At 41.3% G+C, this 22,631-nt stretch overlaps 1 protein-coding gene across 4 annotated transcripts in view; it reads left to right on the top strand.

Moving 5' to 3' along the window:
* The first annotated feature begins 2,860 nt into the window (after positions 1-2,860).
* TENT4A (terminal nucleotidyltransferase 4A) overlaps positions 2,861-22,631 on the top strand; it is a 58,028-nt gene continuing 38,257 nt past the window's right edge. For 2 of the 4 annotated variants that reach the window (XM_039714810.1, XM_039714809.1), the window contains exons 1-6: positions 2,861-3,974; positions 17,439-17,562; positions 19,013-19,059; positions 19,976-20,096; positions 21,624-21,731; positions 22,446-22,574. In XM_039714810.1, coding sequence (XP_039570744.1) covers positions 3,157-3,974; positions 17,439-17,562; positions 19,013-19,059; positions 19,976-20,096; positions 21,624-21,731; positions 22,446-22,574 — 1,347 coding nt within the window. In that variant the 5' untranslated portion in view covers positions 2,861-3,156. The remainder of the gene's footprint in view (positions 3,975-17,438; positions 17,563-19,012; positions 19,060-19,975; positions 20,097-21,623; positions 21,732-22,445; positions 22,575-22,631) is intronic. The other 2 variants (XM_039714812.1, XM_039714811.1) reach the window with 1 other exon arrangement.

The raw sequence follows: 22,631 nt of genomic DNA, 5'->3' as shown, positions 1-22,631 counted from the left end.
AAGTGTCGACTTTTAAAAGATGGCATCAGGGTAGGGAAGCAAACAAAGAAAACATGTCATGAAACTGTTGAGCTTGGAAAGGTCTCCATAAGATTGGCCACTGTGTCTTTTTGGTTTCCCCCTCCCCCTCTTTGAGCAACCTGCTGTAGTGGAAGGTGTCCCTGCCTATGGCAGGAGGGTTGGAACTAGTTGATTTTTAAGGTTCCTTCCAATGCAAACCACTCTGTGATTCTATGAAAACATTGATCAGTATTCCTGAGTTTTAACTCAGCAGGTTAAAGATGTGACCTTTACTGGATGTATGAAAAGTCAAAACACGGAAATAAAAAGGCTGAGATGTTAGCTCTGTAGCTGCCTCAGCCTTTTCAATATTTCAGTGTTGATCTACAAAGTAACTCTCCCAACCATTAGCATACCACAGCAGCTATGCTTGCAGAAATACTGTCGATCCTCACCTCTCCTTGCTGTACCCAGGCCGACATAGAGGCAAGGATGCAAAGTATTCAGGGCTGAAAGAAGAGACAGTGTAATTCTCTGGTTTATTTCTTACATCTATATAAAAAGAACAGAGTCGAGGGGCCTGTTTATTTGTCTTGTTTCAAGTTCAACTAAAACCAGACCAAAACAATCCAAAATCCTTTGGAAGATTAACCGTAAAACGAAGGACTGCTATCAGTAACTCAAGTGGAAAATCTGAACACTTCATTGACCATGCAAGAAATTGTGGTGAACATATTCCTGCATGAGAAATAATTAGTAGCTCTTTCATGTGGTTTGGGTTTGGTTAGTTTATTGTGTACTTTCATGTGTACTTTGGCTGTTAGTCCTGAAAACAGTTCTATTCCTTAACAAAAATAAATTAATGACCTGCTTTTTCTGAATGACTTCCAGTAATAAATATTAGGCTGTCACCCTCATATCAGTTTCCCTTGCTCTGAAGTCTAAAGGCATAGTTCGAGAATACAACTGCATCAAGAACAACTATCTTTTGCTAACAAATGACACTCTTGTTCTGTCATCCTCTCTCCACCCTTAGTGCCAGCTCTGATCACAAAGTAAGCTAATTCAAAATGAACTGCTGAAAACTATTACTTTTCTTCCAAGTATGGTCTTCTCTGAATTAAAAAGTTAAATTGGCTCACTGATCAATATCAGGGATTGTGCAAGGCAGCAGAGAAAGGAATTAGCAGGATTATGGAGAGCAGGACCTCTCCTTTTCTCACCTTCTGCAGCAGCTAGTTCATTCAAGAAGTACTGCGCAACAGCATTGGAGGGCTGCTCTAACTATGATTCCCTGATAGTGTTTGGCTTTATGCACGGACAACTCTTCTCCGTGCTGTTCTGCAGCCACGTTAAGGGCTCTACTGAACAGTCTGGGGAGTCCTAGACTGCTGGAGTTTCTGGGGGTACCTCAGGAGAGGACACTTTATCCATATGCACGCTGAAGCTGCTCAAGGAAACAGGCAAATCTCTGGATAGAAAGAGAACCATTATGGACATCATTTTGGGAGGCTGGATCTTAAAGCAAATCTTCAGATCATGGTGTGTCTGATCTTGTTCCAATCGCAGTGTCCATTTTATTTAGTGATCACTGCATGCGAAACGCATCCCTTAGAGACACCCCTTGGCACTGGCACTGTCTCCCTGTCCTGTCCACAGTCCTGGACTCAAGCTCAATAAAAACTGAAGTACCCAGTGGAAATGTGGTGCTTTGCGGTGCTGTCTTGGTGCTACCAGCCCGAGGAAAGCCTTCCCTTGGCTATGAACTGCATGGTGCTGCCTGGACACATCACCCAGGCCTCCCCTTTCCCCCGGGGAGCAGAATGGCCCTGCCCAGCTCCACGCTCTCCACTGCTCGGCCTCCCCAAAGGAGGTCTGCCTGCACATGCTTGTCCCCTGAAGAGAGGTCCTAGTCCTCAAAATCCACCCTTTTATTTTTGTGGGAACTGGGCGACGCTTCTCCAAAGGGATGAGCTGTGTCATGGAGGGGTCAGACAATGAGTATTTGTGAGAAAGCAGCACGCAGGCAAGGCTGCAGCTGTGCCAACCGCTCACGGACATGAAGGGAAGACGAGTGAGAGGGAACCTCATGAATGCCTGTCGCTCTCCACTGCTCGGCCTCCCCAAAGGAGGTCTGCCTGCACATGCTTGTCCCCTGAAGAGAGGTCCTAGTCCTCAAAATCCACCCTTTTATTTTTGTGGGAACTGGGCGACACTTCTCCAAAGGGATGAGCTGTGTCATGGAGGGGTCAGACAATGAGTATTTGTGAGAAAGCAGCACGGAGGCAGGGCTGCAGCTGTGCCAGCCGCTCACGGACATGAAGGGAAGACAAGTGAGAGGGAACCTCATGAATGCCTGCAAGAATCTGAAGGAAAGTTGTCAAGAGGATGGAGCCAGGCTCTTCTTGGCGGTGCCAAGCAATAGGACAACAAGTAAAGAGCAGCAACTGATGCAAAGGAAGTTCTACCTAAACATGAGGAAGAACCTCCTGTGAGTGACCACACACTGGAACAGGCTGCCCAGAGAGGCGTCGAGTCTCCCTCACGGGAGATTTTCAAGAACTGTCCGGACGCAACCGCGTGCTCTGGGACGCGTCTGCTCGGGCAGCAGGGAGGCTGGACCGCTGTGGTCCCTTCCAGCCGGACCCATCCCGTGACTCCGGGAGTTACGGAGCCGCGGGCACGGCGTCGGGGCCGCCCCCGCGCGCCGCCGGGGCTGAGGCACGGCCGCGCGCTGCGCGCCGGCGCGGGAGCATTCCCAGCTCCCGTCTCCCTCCCGCTTCCCGCGCATGTGCGGTTGCCAGGGCGGCCGTCTCCGGTGAAGGTTTAAAATCTGCGGGACATGCGCAGTGCCGGTTCTGGCCCTGGCGAGGGGGACACGCCACATTGGAACGGCGAGCGGAGCGCTCCGGGCAGCGCCGGGTACAGTTTGCGCCGCCTTCGCTTCCTCCCGAGCCGCGCTCGCCTCGCCCGGCTCTGCCTCCGGCCGCCCTGCCGCCCTCGCTCGCTCCCTCCTCCCCGCGACACATGCCGCTGCTGCCGGGCCGCTCCTAGCGCCGCTGCCGGGCCGAGCGAGCGAGGGAGGGAGCGGGCGGTGAGCGGGCGGCGGCGCGGAGCTCTGGCCGGGCGGTGAGGGACGGCGGCGGGCGGGCGTGGATGGATCCCCGCGTGGCCTGGATCCAGCCCGAGCAGAAAGGACCCGCGAATGCGCTGTGGATGCAGATCTGGGAGACCTCGCAGGGCGTGGGGGGCCGGGGCGGCGCCAGCTTCCCGCACTACCTCTGCCTCAACTCCCCGGCGCTGGACTCTGCCGCCTCGCCGCCCCGCGGGCACGGCTGCGTGCGGCTCGGGGCGCCCGGCGCCTGCTGCTCCTCTTCCTCGCCGCCGTCGCCTTCGCCTTCCCCGCCGGCCCTGCTGACCGGACTGGTGCCCGCTGTCCCCGGCGGCCCCGCGGCGGTGAACGGCGGCGGCGAGGGAGGGCGGCGGCTGCAGAAGTCGCCCTCCGTGTCTTCCTCGTCCTCCTGCTCGTCGGTGGAGTCCGGCACCGAGAGCCCCGGCTTCTCCTCCTCGGGATCGTGCAGCGGTGGTGGAGGCGGCGGCTCCTCCTCTTCCTCAGGCGGCCCCCGGGCGGTGGCGGTGGCTCCTCCCGGGCTTCTGGGCAGCGGGGCTGGACCCGGGGAGTTTTTTAACTTCCACGAGAACAAAGTGAACGCTGTGAATGGGCACCACCAGCCGCCGCACCCGGCGCGCAGCCCGCACCCGCCCCCGGCGTCTCCCCAGCAGCACCAGTACCACCCGGGCCGCAGGAAACGGGAGAATAAAGCCAGCACCTATGGGATGAATTACCTGCTCTCCGGCAGCCGCGGCGTCGCCGTCAACAACTCCCCCCACCAGCAGCGGCAGCCGCCTCAGCCGGCGCTGCAGAGCCCCGGCACCCCCTGGAAGACCAGGAAATACAGCCCGGGCGTGCAGGGGTGAGCAGCCGGGGCCCCGCGGGCTGCTGCAGCCCCAGAGGGAAGGGGGGCCTCGGCCGCCTCCTGCGGCCCCTCCGGGAAGTGGGGCGGTGGGCTGGGATCGCACGAACTCCTCTGGAGCCGGCCGCGGCAGGGAGGCCGATGGCAGGGGATGGCGGGGCACCAACCCGTGCCCTTTTGTAAATCACCTTGGTCTGTGTCGGATGGGTGGTTCTTGGCCGAAGCAGCGATTCACGCAGTGCGAGGGAACCCGTGGATGCAAGGGGTTAGGCCTTACTTTGTAATAGGTTGAGAGGTGAAGTTGTCAGGCCATCATCAGAGGTCACCTACAATAATTAAAGCAAGGATGTGTGCAGGATGCTTGTCAGAGCTACCGGGGCTCAATTCAGATTGTAAGGGGGAAGTGGAAGGCTTCCGTTCAGAGGAACTCAAAACCTTTGTGTTAATTTTTAAATGCCTCTGCTTAGGCTGCAGCAAGCTGGTTAGCTTGGGGAGTGTTAGCAACATCGCTTGAAAGGGAGGTGCTGGTTTCTGTCTGAGATAGACATGAAAGTCAGGGTGGTCTTAGAGCATTTCTCTCAAGTATGTTTTAGCTCTAGAATAAATTGAGCCAGCCAATACCCGTACAGAAATCTTGTCTTTTTGAAGAGAACGTTTTTATGAAGCTTACCCTATCTGGTAAGCCATACCTTTCTCGTATAAATGGGTAGCTGTTAAGGCCGAGTATTTAGTTTGATCTGATTGGCGTGGAGAAGGGACTAAAACTGAACAAAGCGTGTCTGGGATGCTCTATGAGATTGCTCAATTTCACCTGTCAAATTTCATTCAATCAAGGGGAAATGTTACTTTCTAAAGTTGAGGTTATTTTATTCTTGGAAAAAGTGCTAGCTGCATTGACTGACTGTAGCAGATTTCTGATGTCACTTCAAAAATAGTTTCTTGGAACATCCTAACATCAAGACCCTTGGATGCCTGTGAAATAAAGGCATTGCATATTTCTAGAGGGGAAATAGCTAAAGATAACAGGGTATGAGCTGGGGATTATTAAGTGAGAGATTTAACTTAAGGTGTCTTCCTTTTCTCTTTCATGTAGTACTGTCAGGTGCTGAGTATGTTAAAAGTTATGAAGAAGTATTAAAATACATTTTAAAAGTTATATTTTTTCAAACCATAACCTCAGGAGGGGTGGGACAAGACTTGTGGCTGCTGCTTTGTAATTCCAGACTGACACTGAAAATTCAAATTTCTTACAGGAAGCTAGAATTCGAATCTTTAAGAGGTGTCTTGCAGTAGGTGCTTTGAGTTCTATACCAAGAAGTTTGTATGTCTCAAGTTCCAACAGTATCTTTAAAATAGTGTGAAGTTTAATTTTTTTGTTTTCGTTGAGTTGTGGTAGAGCACTGAGTTAACTTTTTAATTTAAGTCATCTCAGTGTAAGTGAGGCAGATCTCCAGGCAGGTGGAGGAAGGAGCAGCCTGAGTTCACCCAGCAGGTCTGTGACAAATGGCAAACCTGTGAATGAAACCCAAGTGTTGCAAGTTTTGTCCTGTAGCTGTTAGGCAGCACCACCTGTGCCATTCACATAACTTTATTTTTCATCTTCTGTCCTTCTGTTTTCTTTCAGCTTTTGTGTAATAGTGGCTATGCTGCTGTTCAAGTATGAATTTCTAGAGAATCCCTACACAAGGAAATTGCTTTGCTGAGATTCAGTTGTGCTATTCTGTTCTGTAGTGTAGGTAGTTCTTTTGCTGATGTGTTAATGACAAGTTTTTTGCTAAATGTCTTTGAAACTGGAAGCTGTGTTTCCTGATCTTCTGTCAAAGATCTCTGTTACAAAAGTGGGACCTGATTCTTGCAGTGGGATACCAGTAACTGCAGCATGTGCAAATCTGTAGTTCCAGAGCATTCCTTAAAGTAGCAGAGAACTAGCTAGTGCTGAAGGAGAGCATGAATCTTGAAACCATAGACCTAAATATGACAAGCAGTTTCTGCCTTAAAGTTTGAGTTCTGCTACCCAAGGTGAGTCTTGAACAAGTGTATATTCTTAAACAATTTCCTCTTTAGTGTTAGTAATTTTTTTATGAAGTGCTTGCATGATTGAAATAAGAATATTTTCACTGATGGATTTTGGTATCTATCTTCTGGAGTAATTCCTGTTTAGTGATGAGCTTAACTTTCTCCTGAAGCCTGGCTGGTGTGTTATTTGGCAATTCTAATGAAAATGCACTGAAAAGGCTGGGATGGGAACAGATCCCTACAGGAGTTTCTTGTGGGTCCCTTATGTTCCTTTAGTTGCCTGCTGTTCCCTGGAGCTGTCAGCCGGCTCCTGAAGTATCTCTTTGGTAACTCATCATCTGTTCACAGAGCATCTTCAGTGTTGCTGTCCTGGTATTTGCAACTGTTGAAAAATGTGGTTCTGAAAATCTTCAGTTGCAGTCTGGTTTGGGCATTGATTAGAGGAGGAAGGACTTGATCATAGGTGCTCTTATGCTTACCCTGTACATGAATGGTGGAGCTTACTCTGCTGTGAATGTTGTTCCTTGAACAACTCTTTTCTACAGCATGCTGAAATTTCCAAGTGATACGCAGTGGCTCACAGTGTTACTGTATTGTCTTTTGGTAACAGAGTAAGCAGGGTAATCTCTGTTAGCCCCCTCCCAGGCTGCAGTGGTACTTCTGATGAATTGCATGCTGTGAAGCAGTACTGTGCTCTCCTGCTTTCTCACTCAGAGCTGAGGATGGTCTGTAGCACTGCGAGTCATTGTTCCATTCACACTGCTCATAGTCAGTGGCTTTGTGATGGTAGGTGTGGTGGTGTTTAGGAATACTGTATACCTCTGATTTATATACATAATTCATTTTTTTCCAGTGGCCTCATACTTTCACCACTTTGATAGCAGCATTTGATACTTTCACCACTTTGATAGCAGTCTTTGTAACGGAAATTTTTCCCATAAAACACAGGCATGAAAAGCTATGTTTGATTACATTTCATCCTATAGCTGTTGTTTTGGATGCCCTAGATTGTCCCACGTTATGCTTTTAACAGAATTTTGGAAGGTAAGGAGTGAGGAGGTTGAAGCCATAGTTTATTCCAGTGCTTCAACAGAGTGATTAATATAGCAACAGTGTAAATTCCTATGTGCCTGGGTTTAGTTTAGGACTACAAATGACAAAATGATTGGTTTCAGATGCAAGGCAGAGAAAGTATCCTTTAATATTATGAGGTTAATTCAAGCTGTTGTGACTGATGTTCAGAAGTGCATGTTATTTCCTGGTACTGTAAAGTATCCTCTTGTGTGTAAAACTACATCTAGCCTCTTATGGTGTGCATTCTTTGTTCAGCAAATACCTTCTGTTTCTGTAAAGTTAGTATCTTAAATATATCTGAGTAATTTAAGCATCCAGAGAGTTTAGAAGTGCTCAAGTATTACTTCAAAAGATGGCATCAGACTATTCTGAACTTTTTGCTAAGGCTTCTACTGCTTTTGTTTGGATGCACAGCTGATGGAGTGCTTTCTCTGAAGATGTAGTTAATAGCTTGTGAATAGTATAAAATTACATCAGATTCAATTATTTTACTTCTTAATATGAATTTAACAAAGTAAGTAAAAAATTAAAGCATTTTTAACAATGTAAGTATGTACTGCTTAATACTTTCAACTAGATGTTCAGTCTAATTGTAGATGTTGAATGAGGTTAGTGCTGAAATACCTGGCATATCTGCTTGGCACATTACAGTGCTGTGCAGAAACAACAGAACTGGCTTGTTGAGGATTACTTTGGGTACCAGAACTGTTATATGTTGGAATGGTGCTCTGCCTGGGCTAATTAGTGTTGCACAGTGTCTGATGACCTCCCACATTCATTTTTCCTCTTATATAGCTGTTGTCTTTAACTCACTTTTGATATTGACAAACAAGTTCTGCCATAGAGTAAAACAGCGCCAAGACCTCCACATCTCCTTATGCTGAAGGAGGATTCAGGGCAGCATTCCCTAATAGCTACAACAGGTACTTGGGGAGAGTTCTCATAAGCAAGGTAAGCTTATGACAGTGCTTCTACAGAAGACTTGTTCCAGTGTTCACCAGTTTGCAGCTGAATGATCCTGTGAATAAAAAGTGATGTCTAGAGATGCGGCGGTGCGCCTCTATGCTAAGCTTATATTAGATCATCTTTATTTACCTCTATGCAGTGTTTCTAATTCCAGTCTTACAGGGGTTTTTTTTTGCATTTTTTATATATTTCAGAACTTTAACTAAGATAAATTTAATTACAGTTTAGTGCAGTGCACTATTAAAAATCCATTGCATTCAGGGGTGTGCATAGCTGCGTGTTTGTCAACCCTTTCTTCTTATTATCCTGCTGTCAGAGCTGTCAGATACAAATTAATGTGTGGGCATGCCACATAGTCAGCCCCTTATGCAAATTTTGCTTTCTTGTACTTTGAGCTGAAAGAATGTAGACTTTGGAAATGCTCTGAAGCCTTTACTGTCTGCAGTGGGATGTGCAGCACTTGTAAGGGCTTTAGGGGCCTCACGAGGGTGGTTATTCTTAACTTCTCCCTGTGCTTAACAGTGCTGTCTTGCTCTAGTAAAGAATCAACACAGTTGGCTGTGCTTCACCCACACTGTGCCCCGTCCTTGGTGTCTGCTGTCTGTGGTGCTGGGTGGACACCTGTAGTGGAAGTGTTAATGTAGGAGGCAGGTCTCGCTGGCGTGTTACCCCCAGTTCTTGTTTTGCTTGACTATAGGGTCGGGGCAGAAGTAGGCAGTATGTGCTGGAGTGTATGCAAGGAGAAGTGTGGAAGTAGTTACCTGTTAGTCATAGTAAATTTCTGGAGAGAGCATCAGAATGTAGGTAAATGGATTGTTTTCATGCCTGAAGTTTGGTATGAAGGGAAGTTCCAGGGTAGCTGCTGGATGTATTTTCCAGAAGAACAGGGCATCTGTTTTTTTCTGTGGTCAAGTAAGTTGCCTTGGTAAAGCACAAAATTTCTACCCAAAGTGAGTACCTAGTGCAGAGTCAGAGACTGATGCTGTGGGGAGTGGAATGAAAGGAATGTTTTGGCAGCAGTAGGCTCCAGAGTCACCAGAGGTACTAGAGGTCAGAAAGGCTGAGCTACAGTAGTAAAACATGAGAAGGCCTTGCATGACAGGTGCTCACATCTGTGTGTAAAGGAGAACAGGACATGTTTGGAGCATTTAATCCTGGCATCAGCTTCATGGTGTTTTTGCCAGTTGTTAGGCTTTGGCAGTAGAGACAGCTGGCACTAAGAACATCAACAGCTGTACTGGGTGAGACCCTTAGAGGCCAGTGCCAAATATTGGGAAAAGAATACATCAACATGAGCCTGTGGTGATATTTTCTGGAAGCATCTCCCAGCTTTAAATTATTAGTGGCTCTTGGACCATGTGGGTTATAGGCAGTGCATTGTTATGCTTATTGTAGATTTTGTGTATGAATGTGTCTTGCCTTGATCTTTTATGATCTGTGATTACCAGATGACCTGTGGGAAGATGTTCCTCATTAAAGCTATGCATTACGTAATGATGTTTTCTTTTCTATCCTGAGGCTGTCACTAGAATTGTAGTGGCTGCCAGTTGCAGGTCTGTGCATTACAGAGGCAGGCCATGAGTGCTTTTTGCAGGGGACTTGAAAAAGGAGGAGGGGGGAGGTTGAATCGCCTGACAATTGTTTGTTTTCTAGTTCGTTAAATCATTTCTTGTATTGAAACTGTTTCCAGCCTCTAGATGCTAATTTCCTCTGGATGCTTTGCAGTCCCTGCTTTATCTTTGGGACTCATATGAACCATACCTGTGTGTGATAATGTCACAGGATTCCTTCATCTTGGGCTATCTTGTTCTATCTTGTACTCTGTCTCCTTATTACTGACATGGGACTTGTCTGATGTTTTGTGCTTGGAGGCTTCACCTGTGGTCTTCCTTTACTGTGGAAGCTAAGAGTTTCAGCTGCTTGTTTCCTGTTTAAAACATCTCTTTACCTATATGAATGGTCTTTCCCTTCATCCCATATCAGCTTAATTTCTTCATAAGCCTGCATAAGGGTGTATGAGGCCATTGTCAAATGCCATTTGGAAATCCAAAAAAAATAATAGATTTTCCTGTGTGGTTCTCTGATTCTTCCAAGTAGCTCTGATTTTTTTTTTAAGACAGTACTTCCTTTCATTGGCATCTTGATATAGTCATAGTTATTCATTTATTACATTGATTGTGCTTTAGGCTACTTTGACTATTTGAATGTCAAAGTTAATCCTTTTAAATTAAAAAAGAAGGATAACTACTTATTGTTCTGGTACAAGTTTGGGACTAGTTCTTCCTTCATAGTTGTGGATCAGGGAAGTGTCTGAGGAATTAAAAAAAAATTAAATACTAACTTTACATATCATGCATTTGGATCACTTAACTTATCAGTACAGAGAAAGTTAAGTCATTTAACAGAAGCAGGATTTTGGGCTTTTGAACTAGTTTAGCCTTTCTCAGTCTTAGCTTTGCATCTCGTTAAGTTATTCCTCATAATCGTTTTTGATATCCCTAATCTTCCAATCCTCTTTTCCTGCTTTGTACATGACTTCAGGATTTCTGAAGACATCTTCTGATAGAATCCTATGACAAAGTAGTAAAAGCTCTTTTTTTCCTCTAAAACCTGATTAGTGATGCACACTAAACAACCAGTGTGATATCTTTAGAAGACTGAAACACATTGTTCTTTTGGTTATGATTTTGAAGGCACTTTCTGTATTATAAGGGAAACTGCAGCAGTACTTAAATCCAGAAAAGACTTTTCTAGCTTTTTTTTGCTTTGCAGAGATGCTGACTTTGTATGTGAGGGGTTTGTTGCCAGTAGTGCTTTGATGGGTGCATTTTGAGTTGGAGTCTGCTGCTCAGAATTACGTCAAGAGTTGCTTCTCTTTAATGTTTCAGTGGCTAACCTGATGTAATGAATACCTGATCTACATTGGATAAATTAGTCTCTCATCACTAATATGTTTCTGCTGTTGCAGTCTGACTTGTCTGGGATGTTAATCGCTTGCTATCTTTGAGCATTTGGAAAAGAATGGTATTAAGACAGGAATTTCAGGGTTTAGTGCTTCTATTTATTGGCATAACAAGCTTGCTGATTCAGTCTCAAGGTTTAATATATGGCATTCTCCTTCACTGGTACAACAGAATGATTGTGATGTTTTCTTGGTGGTGTAGGGAGGTCCATCAGTCCAAGTCAGGAGTAATGCACTTCAGAAGCTTATATAGCAAATCTACATTGCTATGTATTGAATTGGAGAGGTACATCTGCTTATTTTTATTTTTTTTATGACGCAGCTTTTTCAGCGCTCATCCAGCCATTAATAAGGTATTTAGTTGAGTGTTATTGGATTGATATAGTTTGCAAAAATATTTTAGTTTCTGATTTTCTTCAAAATGCAGACAAATTCTGTTACTTAGGTCTGGAAATTTGCAGTGTAAATCAGTCCAACAAACTTAGTTTCTTGAGTGCATCAACTGTCAAGGTGTTCTTAAGAGGTAAAATTGAATTGGCAGGAAACTTGGTCTGAAGGTAGGATGGGCTTCGACTTGCATGACTCTGGGGCAAAGAGAAAGCTCGGAGAGGAAATAAGAACAATATGATATTCTGTGGAAAATGTACAGTGTATTTTATAAACTACTCTTTCTTCTGTGGATGAGAACAGATTACTTTTTTCTTCCAATCTCTCCTGTGTAGCTAACTTGCAAAGTAAGCACAATTCTTATTTGAGTTTGGTATTTAGGGTACCTGTCTGTGAAACATTTCAGAGCTCTGATTCATAAGTACTATATAGTTGGGATTTTTTTCTTTATTCTGCCAGTCATTGTAGTTTGCTGCCTTCCATACAATTACAGTGACAAAGTTAATTGCTGTCTGAATAATGTAGTAGAATGAGACTGATTTGATGTAGCAGTATGGTTTGTGAACTATGAAAACACTGTGTTTTCATAGTTTCTCTCATCTGTAAGCTTAGAATACTGCATTAGGGCATAGAGTAGTAGTAGTGCTGCCTGAGCCTTACCGGTGTTGAGGAGGACGCGTATACACATTTAAAGGCATCTGATGGGTCATGTGAGTGGGAATGTGAAGAATTGTAGTTCGTCTCTTCTTGGTCATAGCTGCATTTTAGCCCCTTTTGCAGATGTCTTCATCTTAGATCATTCTGGGAGAAGTCTGTCTCAGAATGCATTCTTGCTTTCACACACTCTGTGTGTGTGTATGTGTAGATCAATATGTATCCCCTTTATTTCACTGAGCTGTGTTCTTTAGTTTTAGACTGTAAGAGTGATTGACTGATTTCAACTACTGAATGCATTTGATTGTTGTAGTGTGAGATTTCACCTGCATTTTCATGATAATGCAATTGTGCTTTGCCCTAGTCATAGGTGAAGGTACAGTTCAACAGATTTGCAAAGTATGTGCAGTGACTGACGTGCATTTCATGATTTAGTCTTGAGACAGTGAAGTTACACATGTTTTGGAATTCCTGCTTTATAGAAGGAATGTATTCTATGACTTGTAACCTTTATTTCTTTCCCTCCATTTTCTGCACATCCCTAGTATTAGACCCCCATGCTTTAACTGTGGCATCTATTCTTTCCTTTTGTAAGGGTGCTTGGATGATGTGTTAGCCTTCAGCTAGAAAAATACTGAGTAAAGAATGTTTTTAAAAAGTGTTAGTTGTTCCACATAAAAGATGTAATCATGTTTGTACTGTTCCTTTAGAATAAATTAATGTGCTTAGTAGTGTAGTCGTGTTGAAAAGGAACCGGATGCTTACTAGAGGGAACAAAGTCTCTGTAGGTTTTAATTTACCTTCTAGTTTGTTGATGTTTGAGAATTTCGTTTCATTGCATTGAAGTTGGTCCTTAAAGTAATAAGTCAATCTTATGTATAATAATGTTTGCAGTAAATGAGTAAAATGGATGATCTCCTTTCTTAGAAACCTGCCTTTCAGGAAAAACATTGCAAAAGTCTGAGAATGTCACCTGAGTGTTATTTTAAGCTAGAGGCTAGAAGAGTGGCTGCTTTTCCTTAAACAGTAGAAGGGGTAATTTTTTGATAAACAGAAGATGTTAATTTCGTTGCAGTAGTTCAGCCTGTAAGCAGCAGATGCTTGCTGTGCTTAGCATTAATAACATCAGTAAATGGTAGGTTCCTCCAGGCTGTTAAAATTAGCAACCTGAATAATCTAGCAAGTACAAGTAGCCTCTCTTCTTCATTCCTGTGTTCTAATCTTTGCCATCTTATATTAGGTAAGAGTACAGTTATAGCTTACCAACAAGTTTCTTTCCCAGTATTTCTATAAATACAGTAAAGCTGTCTTGTGAAAAAGTTGATTAAAAGGCCTACATTTGCTAGTGAGGTAATACAATAGGCATCTTAAAATGTTACAGGAGATTGCTAGGTTCTGTGATGCTGTTGGGAACCAAATTCTTTAAGAAGCCCGAAGGATATTGAGAAGACTGACTTGTCCATATGTTGAGGGAAGTTCTATGAAAAAAAAAAAATAGCAGTTAGGTTGTTACTTGTATCTGCATGTACATCATGTGCTGCATATGGCACTTATGTTTCTTATGGTTAAAATAATGTCAAAGTCCTGACTTAAAAAGTGCTTATGAAAATCATAGAGGGTATGTGGACGAAATACTTAAATAAAAACTATCCCTGTGTTGGCTGGCTGACTGTTCCAAGGTTATCTGTTTTTTTCAGACACTGCATTATTCTTTCAGCTAGTAAGAAGTTATACTGGGATTAGTCCTGAAAAGCATACAGGATCTTGTTTTATGTACATGAGAGTTGGGCTTTTTTTGTGACAGTGTTCCAATAACTTTATCTGAGCAAAGGTGTTTACAAAAATGCAAGCTACTGTAACATTACATTTGAAAAAAGCATCTCTGTTTTGAGAAGCTTCTTCAGGTGCAAACCAGAAGGTAGAATGCCACTGCAGCGGTTGTACTGCCATATGCTGACTGTGAGTATAGCACTGATTCTTATCCAGAAGGATATAGACAAGAAGTAGAAACTGTTATTGAATTAAGGAATCTGGAAAGAGCAAGCAAAATAGAAGTCTTTTAAGACAGAGGGTTGTGAACTGGTTTGCCAAATGCATTAAGACCTAAAAGTCTTGCACATCAAAAGCAAGAAACTTGCCAGAGTCAGTAGGGCTCAGAGAGAGACGTGAAAGGGCACACGGGAGAACACAGACCATGTTGTAGTAAGAACTAAGTGAACTAATTGCTTTCTGTCAGAGAAGGACTTCAGAGACTTAAAGCTTTGACTCCAGGCAACTGCAATTTTAAATTTCAGTATGAGTTTAAATCCAGTCAGCAGAATAATACTGGTTATACACGCATGTCTTGTGTATACTTGTGGTATATGCCAGTGAATTCCAGGGGAATTAGCCATGAGTATGGCTTGAACTCTAAATGAGCTTTGATATTGAGACCTCTGCTGTTGTCCTGTGCAGATTGAAGCATTAAACCAAGTACTGCCTTGCCAGTGTGAAGTAGAAAATATGAACCTGACTTCATATTAAAGAGCAGATGAGGGAAGGGCTTGTAGACTAGTGCTAAGTGATACTCTTCTGAGTCTTTCATAGCATGGTTAACAATTGTGACTGTGTTAATCATTGGAGGAGAGGCTCAGTGGGGCATCAGAGTGAGAGTGCTTGTGTGTTATTTTCTTGAGCTCACTGATGCACTGAGGCTGCCTTTGAAAGGCTGTGCTGTGTGTGGTAGAGGTGGGGTAGAGATGGGGATGGGTTCCCCTTTTATTCTTTTCCCTAGTACAGGATGGCTACTGTAAATGCATTTTTCCCCAGAAATGTCTAGATCTCCTGGAGTGGTTGGATGGGGCTGATACCATTAAAAACCCAGAACTTGTTGCATGATCAGACATAAAGAAAGGGTCTAGTACATGCTTTGATTAAGATAGTTGTGTCTCACAGGTCTCATTTTCTTGAAGGATTCATTGTTAATCCATATTCCTGTGTTCAGTTTGATAACACAATTTCTGGATTTTTTTCAGAAGAATGTTTGAGATTCTTTTTGAAGACTGTAAAAACCAAACATTTATGGGTTTGCTGGGTTAGTGCTTAGAAATAACCAAAGGAAAGAATAAATTATTTACTTTATAATGAGGAAAAAGTTACAAATAGAAGTATTCAAGACTGTTCCTCGATATGTTCATAAATACCTGGAGGGAAGAAACGAGTGAGAAGAGGATAGAAAGGATAATAGAAAGCTAAAGCTGACTGCAGACAGACACAATGGGAGTTCATTGTTCATTAGATTATAAAATTGCTGGTAAAATTAAACTCTAGTAAATATAGAATCATGACTGAAGAAAAATAATTCAGGCTGAATGCACACATGGAGTGGGCTCTGTGTTGATAGTTTTGTTCAGAAAACACCTCGAAGCTCCTTCATTATGGTTTCTTTTAAAGAGCAGCTGTGTGCTCAGGTGCCCTCAAGCAGCAATATTCCCAAGTGTAGGGACAATAAAATGAAAACATGTGTGTGTCCGGGACTGAAAGGCAGCATGGTGTGTTGACTCTCTGTGTGTTTCTGCCCACCTGTCAGAAAACGTGGTGCAAATTGAAAACAAGCCGAAGGTGGTTAGCAGTGATCAAACTTTGGATTTCCTCTTGTCAAAGGAGACAAAAACCCATGAGGATTAGTAGCTTGGAAAACTACTGGTGGATAGAGATAAATGGATTGAGAGCCTGAGAAGTTTTGTGTTTTGAGATGATCTGCCAGTAACAACTTTTTTTTTGCCCCAGGAAAAAACATCAGATAAAATCATTACCAGGCAGCAGTTTAAAATAAAAAACTCCTTATTCTGATGCATACTTAAATTCTCATTGCATGCCACAAATAACAAAGCCGAAATGGACTAAAAGACCTGGAAAAAATCTATGGAATGAAGTTCTTTGAGCTAATAGGTATCAGTTTGGGATTCACCCTGAATGTATGCCAGATGAAATTACTGGAGGCTTGGAAGGATGGCTGCCCCTTTGCTTTTCTTGCCTTTTCTTGCTTTCAGCCTGTATCTGCCTACTGCAGATTATTATAGGCAGAAGAATGGGAAGTCTTTAGGCTGTCCCCATTGCTTTTAAGGCTATTCGAGTATTTTATTCATTGGTCTTTTTGTCTTGGAAAGGTAGGAAAAAACCATACTTTCTATAAATAAAACAAAATAAGAGCGTGTTAGTTTGTATTTTCTGTCTTGCTCTAAAATTTTGGAATTAAGTGGATCATCAGCAAATTGAAATGTTAGTTGAATCTGCTGTGTAGTTAAATGTTCAGTTGTGGGTCCAGGCTCAGTTTAAGAAAAGAGAAAGTACAAACAGTAATTAAAAATATTTATGCTTTTTGGAAGTATGTTTGAGCTTTGCTGCAAAAATCTCTTTGTGTATGGGAAGGAATACTGACACTTAAAAATTAGGCATGTGGTCTCTTGGAAGTTACCTGCTAGCAGGGGAGTTCCTGAGTAAAATGAATTGTGAAAATCTCAGATGAAGAGTTGAGCTCTACGAGAGAGGTATTAAATTTTCCTTTTGGAAGGCTAAGTATATAAACTATAGATTGATTTTTGGGTTTAGGACAGCATTTCACTACAATGTTGACTAGATACATTTTGTGAGTTAGACAGAAATCTTAGAAATATGTCAACATCAAAAAATGTTTTGGAAAAATGTCACAGCGGTAGTTATTTGCATTTTTGTTTGGTGTGGCTTGATGATTTTCCATTGAAGGCAAACATGACATTCACCTGAATCCTCAAATTTGGCAGCAAGAGTTCTATAGTACTGGTAGATGTCAGACAAAAGAGCTTAATAGGTGATTAAGGTTCCAGTGTCAGGACTCCTCATGTAACATTGATATAAAAATACTTTACACTTGAGAATATATTCAACATTTCTCACTTTGAGTTCAGTTGGAAGGTCACTTTCTATATGGATGAATGGCTACTGAAGGGCCTGAGTGTCAAAGTGTATGTTTTTACATCAAGAAATACTCAAATGTCCTTTCTGTTGTCCTCTACAAAATCTCAGTAATGCCAGTGGCCTGTTTGTAGTCTGAGTAAACTGCTACATAAACAGAAGAGCTGCTGTTAGAATAAGTAAACATGCTTGAAGACTTTGGTTGATCTTGTGCTCCTTCACATTTGCATCATTATGTAGTTTTTAAGACTCAGCCTTGTTTTTTAAAGAAAAGAATTATTAAGAATCAGGAATTGAATTTGGCCTTCACTGAGCCAGTAAGAAATTTAGTAAATATCTACTAGAGTTAGTGTTCTGAGCTCTTTGGTTCAAGGATGATATTAAATAAAACCTATGGCGTGTTTCTTGTAAAATGTATTGTAATAGTTAAATAGTTCAATGGCCACTTTAACTGATCCTATTTTCTCCATTAGACTACATGAGGAAATCATTGACTTCTATGACTTCATGTCCCCTCGTCCTGAAGAAGCAGCTATGAGAAGAGAAGTGGTAAAAAGGATAGAAACTGTCATCAAAGATCTTTGGCCTACCGCTGATGTGAGTGTAGCTTCAGCTGTGATTTGCTTCTCTAGTAAATTGTAGAGCTTGGTTCACTTAACCTTGCTGTTATTTTTCTTTTAGGAATAAACAGGTGACTATTTAAGTTTAAGGCAATTGACTTAATATCACAGTTCTTGCAGTATTTGGAAATTTATTTTGAAAAGTGGGGAAACTTCAAACCTAAATTTTGAGTTAATGAATTCTACTGAATGTTTTTTCATTTTGAGAGCTGGGAATGTGAAGCTTTTAGTAGTGCCTTTCTTAATGTAAAAGCTTATTAATTTGATTGTCTCTGTATAATTTAATTTTGAATATTCAAGTGAGACTGACTACCGACATATCCATGTCTGCAAGGAGTACTGAATGTGTGGATATTTTAAAATCAAAATATTTTATGAAAGAGCCATTAAATGCAGATTTTTTTTTTTTTTACTCTTCATGAATTTGACATTCAAGGAATTGCTTTAGCCCTGCTGTAGTGGGAAAATTGCACTCCCTGAGATACATTGCAATCTAAGCTGGTGTAATTTCAAACACTTTGTTACCCAATGAATAAGTCTACTTATTCAAAAAGCATGTATTCTAAATTGTATTTCTAGCATCACCTTTGTGATTGCTAGATTGTAGCATTGTCATTAGCCACCAGAAAAATGTCTCAGACCACAGTGATTTCATAGCCTTCAATGACAAACAGTGGGGGCTCAGGCTACAGCACTGAGCCAAAAATACTGCAAAGCTCATCTGCTTCATCCTCACCCGGTGTTTTTCCTTCATTGTGAAATTTTTCTACCTTGTGGAAATTGATATAAACACTGAAAAGGGCCTGTGTTGCCTGGCAAAAAACTAAGTGAGCTTGTGAGTTGGGCTCTGCTGTATCAGAGAGGGAAGAACATCTCAATTCTTTAGATGGGAAGCTCACTGAAAGTATTTGATGTGGTCTGTGGACGTATCTTCATTATGCCTGCTTTTCCACACACAAACACCTGCTGTTACTTCATAGTTGTTCTTGACAGTAAAATCTGTAGTATTCATATTTATCTGAATGATATGTTTAGACTTACTTGCTGATTTTTGAACATAAAAATTTGGAAAAAATTTCCCTTAAACTCTTTCAGTTTCAGTAAAGCTGTCCTGTAAGGAAAGGAAGGAGCAGGAGGGAAGGGAATTGATAAAAGCTTTTGTCTGTCAAACTGGAAATAAGTAATGAAAAGAACTTGCTTAAATTTATTCCCTGGTAGCTGGATTGGTAGTTATTTCACGGTAAAGAAGCCAAATTTCCTCTGAAGTTGCATCTCTAAGAAAAAGTGTGCTTGTACAGATTATATAGTAAAGTAGCTTTTTTACTGGCTATATCCTTAATAACTGGAGAAAAGTATGAAGTTTTGTGAAAGTAAAAGGAAGTGTATATTCATAATTGCAAGATGTTTTCCTGCTGTGTTCTTTCCAGGTCCAGATATTTGGCAGCTTTAGTACAGGGCTTTATCTTCCAACTAGGTAAGTAATAGTTTACTTTTGTCTTCTTTTTGAGAAATGGTAGATTTCAAAGAGGAGTTGAGAATAGAATGTGCAAATGTGTCAAACTTTCAGTGAAACTTTTATGTTTCATGTGACAAAGGGAAGAGCTTTTGAACTTTGAGATTTGTGAAAAGTATTTGATGTATTATCTTACTGCTCTGCTCTGCTTATTGACCCTTTGGTGAATTACCTTTTCTTCCTTGTGTCTGGGGTTAGTCTTTGGCTTTTTTTTTAAACAGACAGTGAAACAATGTTTGGCATTTCCCTTGTAAAGATTGTTTTGTTAAATAAGATAAATTACTAAGAATGTGTCACTTACCACAGAGTTACTGTGTAAAGTCAAAAGAACCATCACAGTGCTGTATTACCATCTTTTTGGAGAGCAAAATGTCTTACTTAATTTGGTATTTTGTAGCACTTAATGGTTCAATTGGATGTGGAAACCTATGTTTCTGCCTTGAAGATGAAGTTGTCTTTATATAAATTAAATTTTCAGAAGGAAAGCACTGGAAATTTTGTTTCTGTGAATACCAATCACTGATAAAATTCTTTGGATTATTAAAATGGCCATCAACATGAGTAGATAGATCATGGATGGAATTGGACTGTTGAAGTCAGAGGGGAGGGAGCATGAAAGATAAAAGGTAAAGGAACTCAGAGAAAAACTCATCAGAATAATGGAAGACAGGGACTAGAATACTGCTTTGGGTCCTAAAAACCTTGCACTTTCTTGCTTAACGCTCCTGGAAGAAGCTTATTGGAAACCTACATTGCAAATTGCAACATGATCACCATGTATGGCTTGTAGTATGTAGAATGCCAATCTTACCATATTTTTTGGTAGTGTATTGTGCTTTAGATTTACTGGATTTCATGCTATGTTCTTTTTTTCTAGTGATATTGATCTAGTTGTTTTTGGGAAATGGGAACGACCCCCTTTACAGCTGTTGGAGCAAGCACTGAGAAAACACAATGTGGCTGAGCCATATTCCATTAAAGTACTTGACAAAGCTACGGTAAGTAATAGCTTTGGGATATGGAACTGAAAAACTTTCAGACCCCTTCAGATCTTGGTGGTAAATAGTATTCTTAATTCCTAAAGCAAATTATATTGTCTTAAACTCTCTGCAAGGTTTCAGTAGAATCTGTATGTGTTTAGCAATAGCATGGAGTCTTTTACATGGACATTGGTAATTCTGCGTACTTACTGTGTTTGCTGGAGGCCATACTTTATGTTGTCAATAAAGAAATGAAAATTATTATTTGCGAAATATCCAGTAAAATAAGTTAACTATTTGCATAATGTTTTTCCACTGACCTTTGAGGGGAATTTGTTCAGCCAGTAACTAGAGCTGTCTAGCTTTCAACATGGTTTTCAGGTTGTCTTGTTTCTGATGGCATAGTGAAGTGTTCCAAACCTAACATTGGGGTTTCCTGTCCAAAATATACTTGAGAGCTTTGTCATTTGTGAGACTGATGTGTGCTATCTCTTACATCTTTCTTGTAAGCCTGAATCATGTTGAATAAGCTAAAAACTTAATGCATGAGAATTTTATGTTACTGGGCAAGTAATATTTTCTTCAGGGCACTAAGGTGAGTATTCCAAACTTCTGTTAGCAAACTTCTGTTTTGTGGTCTCTAAAACAGTCATCCTTGTTTAGGTTCATAATATTCCTGTGGCTTTGATTAGAGTAGCAGTACATAACAGTAGCTTTGGTAGTCTTTGGTTTACCTGAGAACTAGTGGGATTTTCAGAATCTGTATTACCAGTTAATGACAGAAAACAGCACTATGCTAGGCTTACAATTCTACTATTCATTTTTATTTTTCTTCTTTTGATGTTGGTATAAAATGGTGCTATATTTCTGCTCTTTTTTGTTTTCTGTTTCAAATTAAAAGTATGAGGAGTTCAATTTAAAATAAATGTTATCAGCTGAAGTTTAGGTTATGATTGTGAGATGATTTTGTAGGGCACTGCCTTGCAGGTGGTGGTGTCAAGCTAAACTACATACTCAGTCATTCTATATTAATTTATTCCTGCCATATTACTACAGCAGCTTTGCTTTGTCTCTTCTGGCTTTCATTTGACTCTGCATTGAACCAGTTCATCTTGATAAATCAACAGGCATTACTTTCTTCGTGACTGATTTCCTGTCAGTTCAGTAAGTGAATGGTGCAATACTGGGTCAGAAGAATGCAGCTCCCACAGGTTATGAGATTACAAGATCTCCTATTAATTGGAATGAGTCATTAAATTAAGTAAATTAAGTTGTCATATGAAACACTGCTATTGCAGCTGTGAAGGCAGATAGCTAGTGGCTCTGGTAGAGTACCAGAGTGATGGTAAGTTAATGTGGTTGTACATTAATCACCTCCCTAGAAAGCATTCAGTGGTCAGTCAGCTTAGGATTGTTACCTCCTCTCAGAGAGACTTGATAGTTGCGATCATTTGGACTGTTAGTATCCATGTGTCTTGAGTAAGCTAGGGAACAGCACCAGTGTTGTATTCCTGGGGATTCACATTCTTGTCTTAATCTTTTCAGGTGCCAATAATAAAACTCACTGACCAGGAGACAGAAGTGAAAGTTGACATCAGTTTTAATGTAGAAACTGGTGTGAAGGCAGCTCGATTTATCAAGGAATACATGAAGGTATCAGCCATGTATTGAATGTTATGCTACTTACCAAGGATGTGCTAGATGCTTAGCTAGCCTTTTTTGGCATGGCTGGACAATTTATTGCTGAAGACTATTTTCATTAATACTAATTAAACATGGATATTTTAATTTATTATCTATTGGTGTTGATTCAGTGTTCCCTTTGAGTGCTAGGTGTTTGAGTGAAGAAACCTGTACACTGTGAAAGAACTTCTATGGTCATGTCTAGATGTACAGATAGGCACTAAACTTTGCTTCAGAAGCAAGTCTCTTCTCAAGTTTTGCTTACCTTGAATTTAAGTGATGCTGCATTATGAATACTGTCCTGCTAAACTGTCAAAAAACAATTCCTGTGTAGCTACACACTTAAAAGTTTCCTTTTGTGCTCTGTAGTAGAAGTACTATTTAGAGTGAAAGCTTTGACTCTAGTGAGTGACACTGGCATTCAAAGAAGGATATAAAAGTCTTACTGTTTAGGTGGGAAATAAATTTGATACTTAAGGTCTTCGATCTAATAAGAGTTAAAGTCTATTCATCTGTTTCTAGAATAAAAAAATCAAGTTTCAGTTCTTCCTGTGGAAATGCAGTATAGTACACCACTGGAAATATTTTCGTATTAGATGAATCTTTGTGTGCTGAGATTGCATACTGCTTTATTTGTTTTGGAATGTTGACATTATCATTGCTAAAACTTGTTTTATTTTGCAGAAATATTCTTTGCTACCTTACTTGATTTTAGTATTAAAACAGTTCCTCCTTCAGAGGGATTTGAATGAAGTTTTTACTGGTGGAATTAGCTCTTACAGCCTAATTTTAATGGCAATTAGTTTTCTGCAGGTAAGTCTATTCCTTATTTGTTTCCATGTTCCTCAAAATATTTTGGGTGCTGTACCT

Source organism: Passer montanus, unplaced genomic scaffold (genome assembly GCF_014805655.1).
Source record: "Passer montanus isolate IOZ18808 unplaced genomic scaffold, ASM1480565v1 scaffold31, whole genome shotgun sequence".
In the NCBI taxonomy this organism is placed as follows: Eukaryota; Metazoa; Chordata; class Aves; order Passeriformes; family Passeridae; genus Passer; species Passer montanus.
Note: the sequence above shows the minus strand (reverse complement) of the source record. Positions and strands in the feature narration are given on the sequence as shown.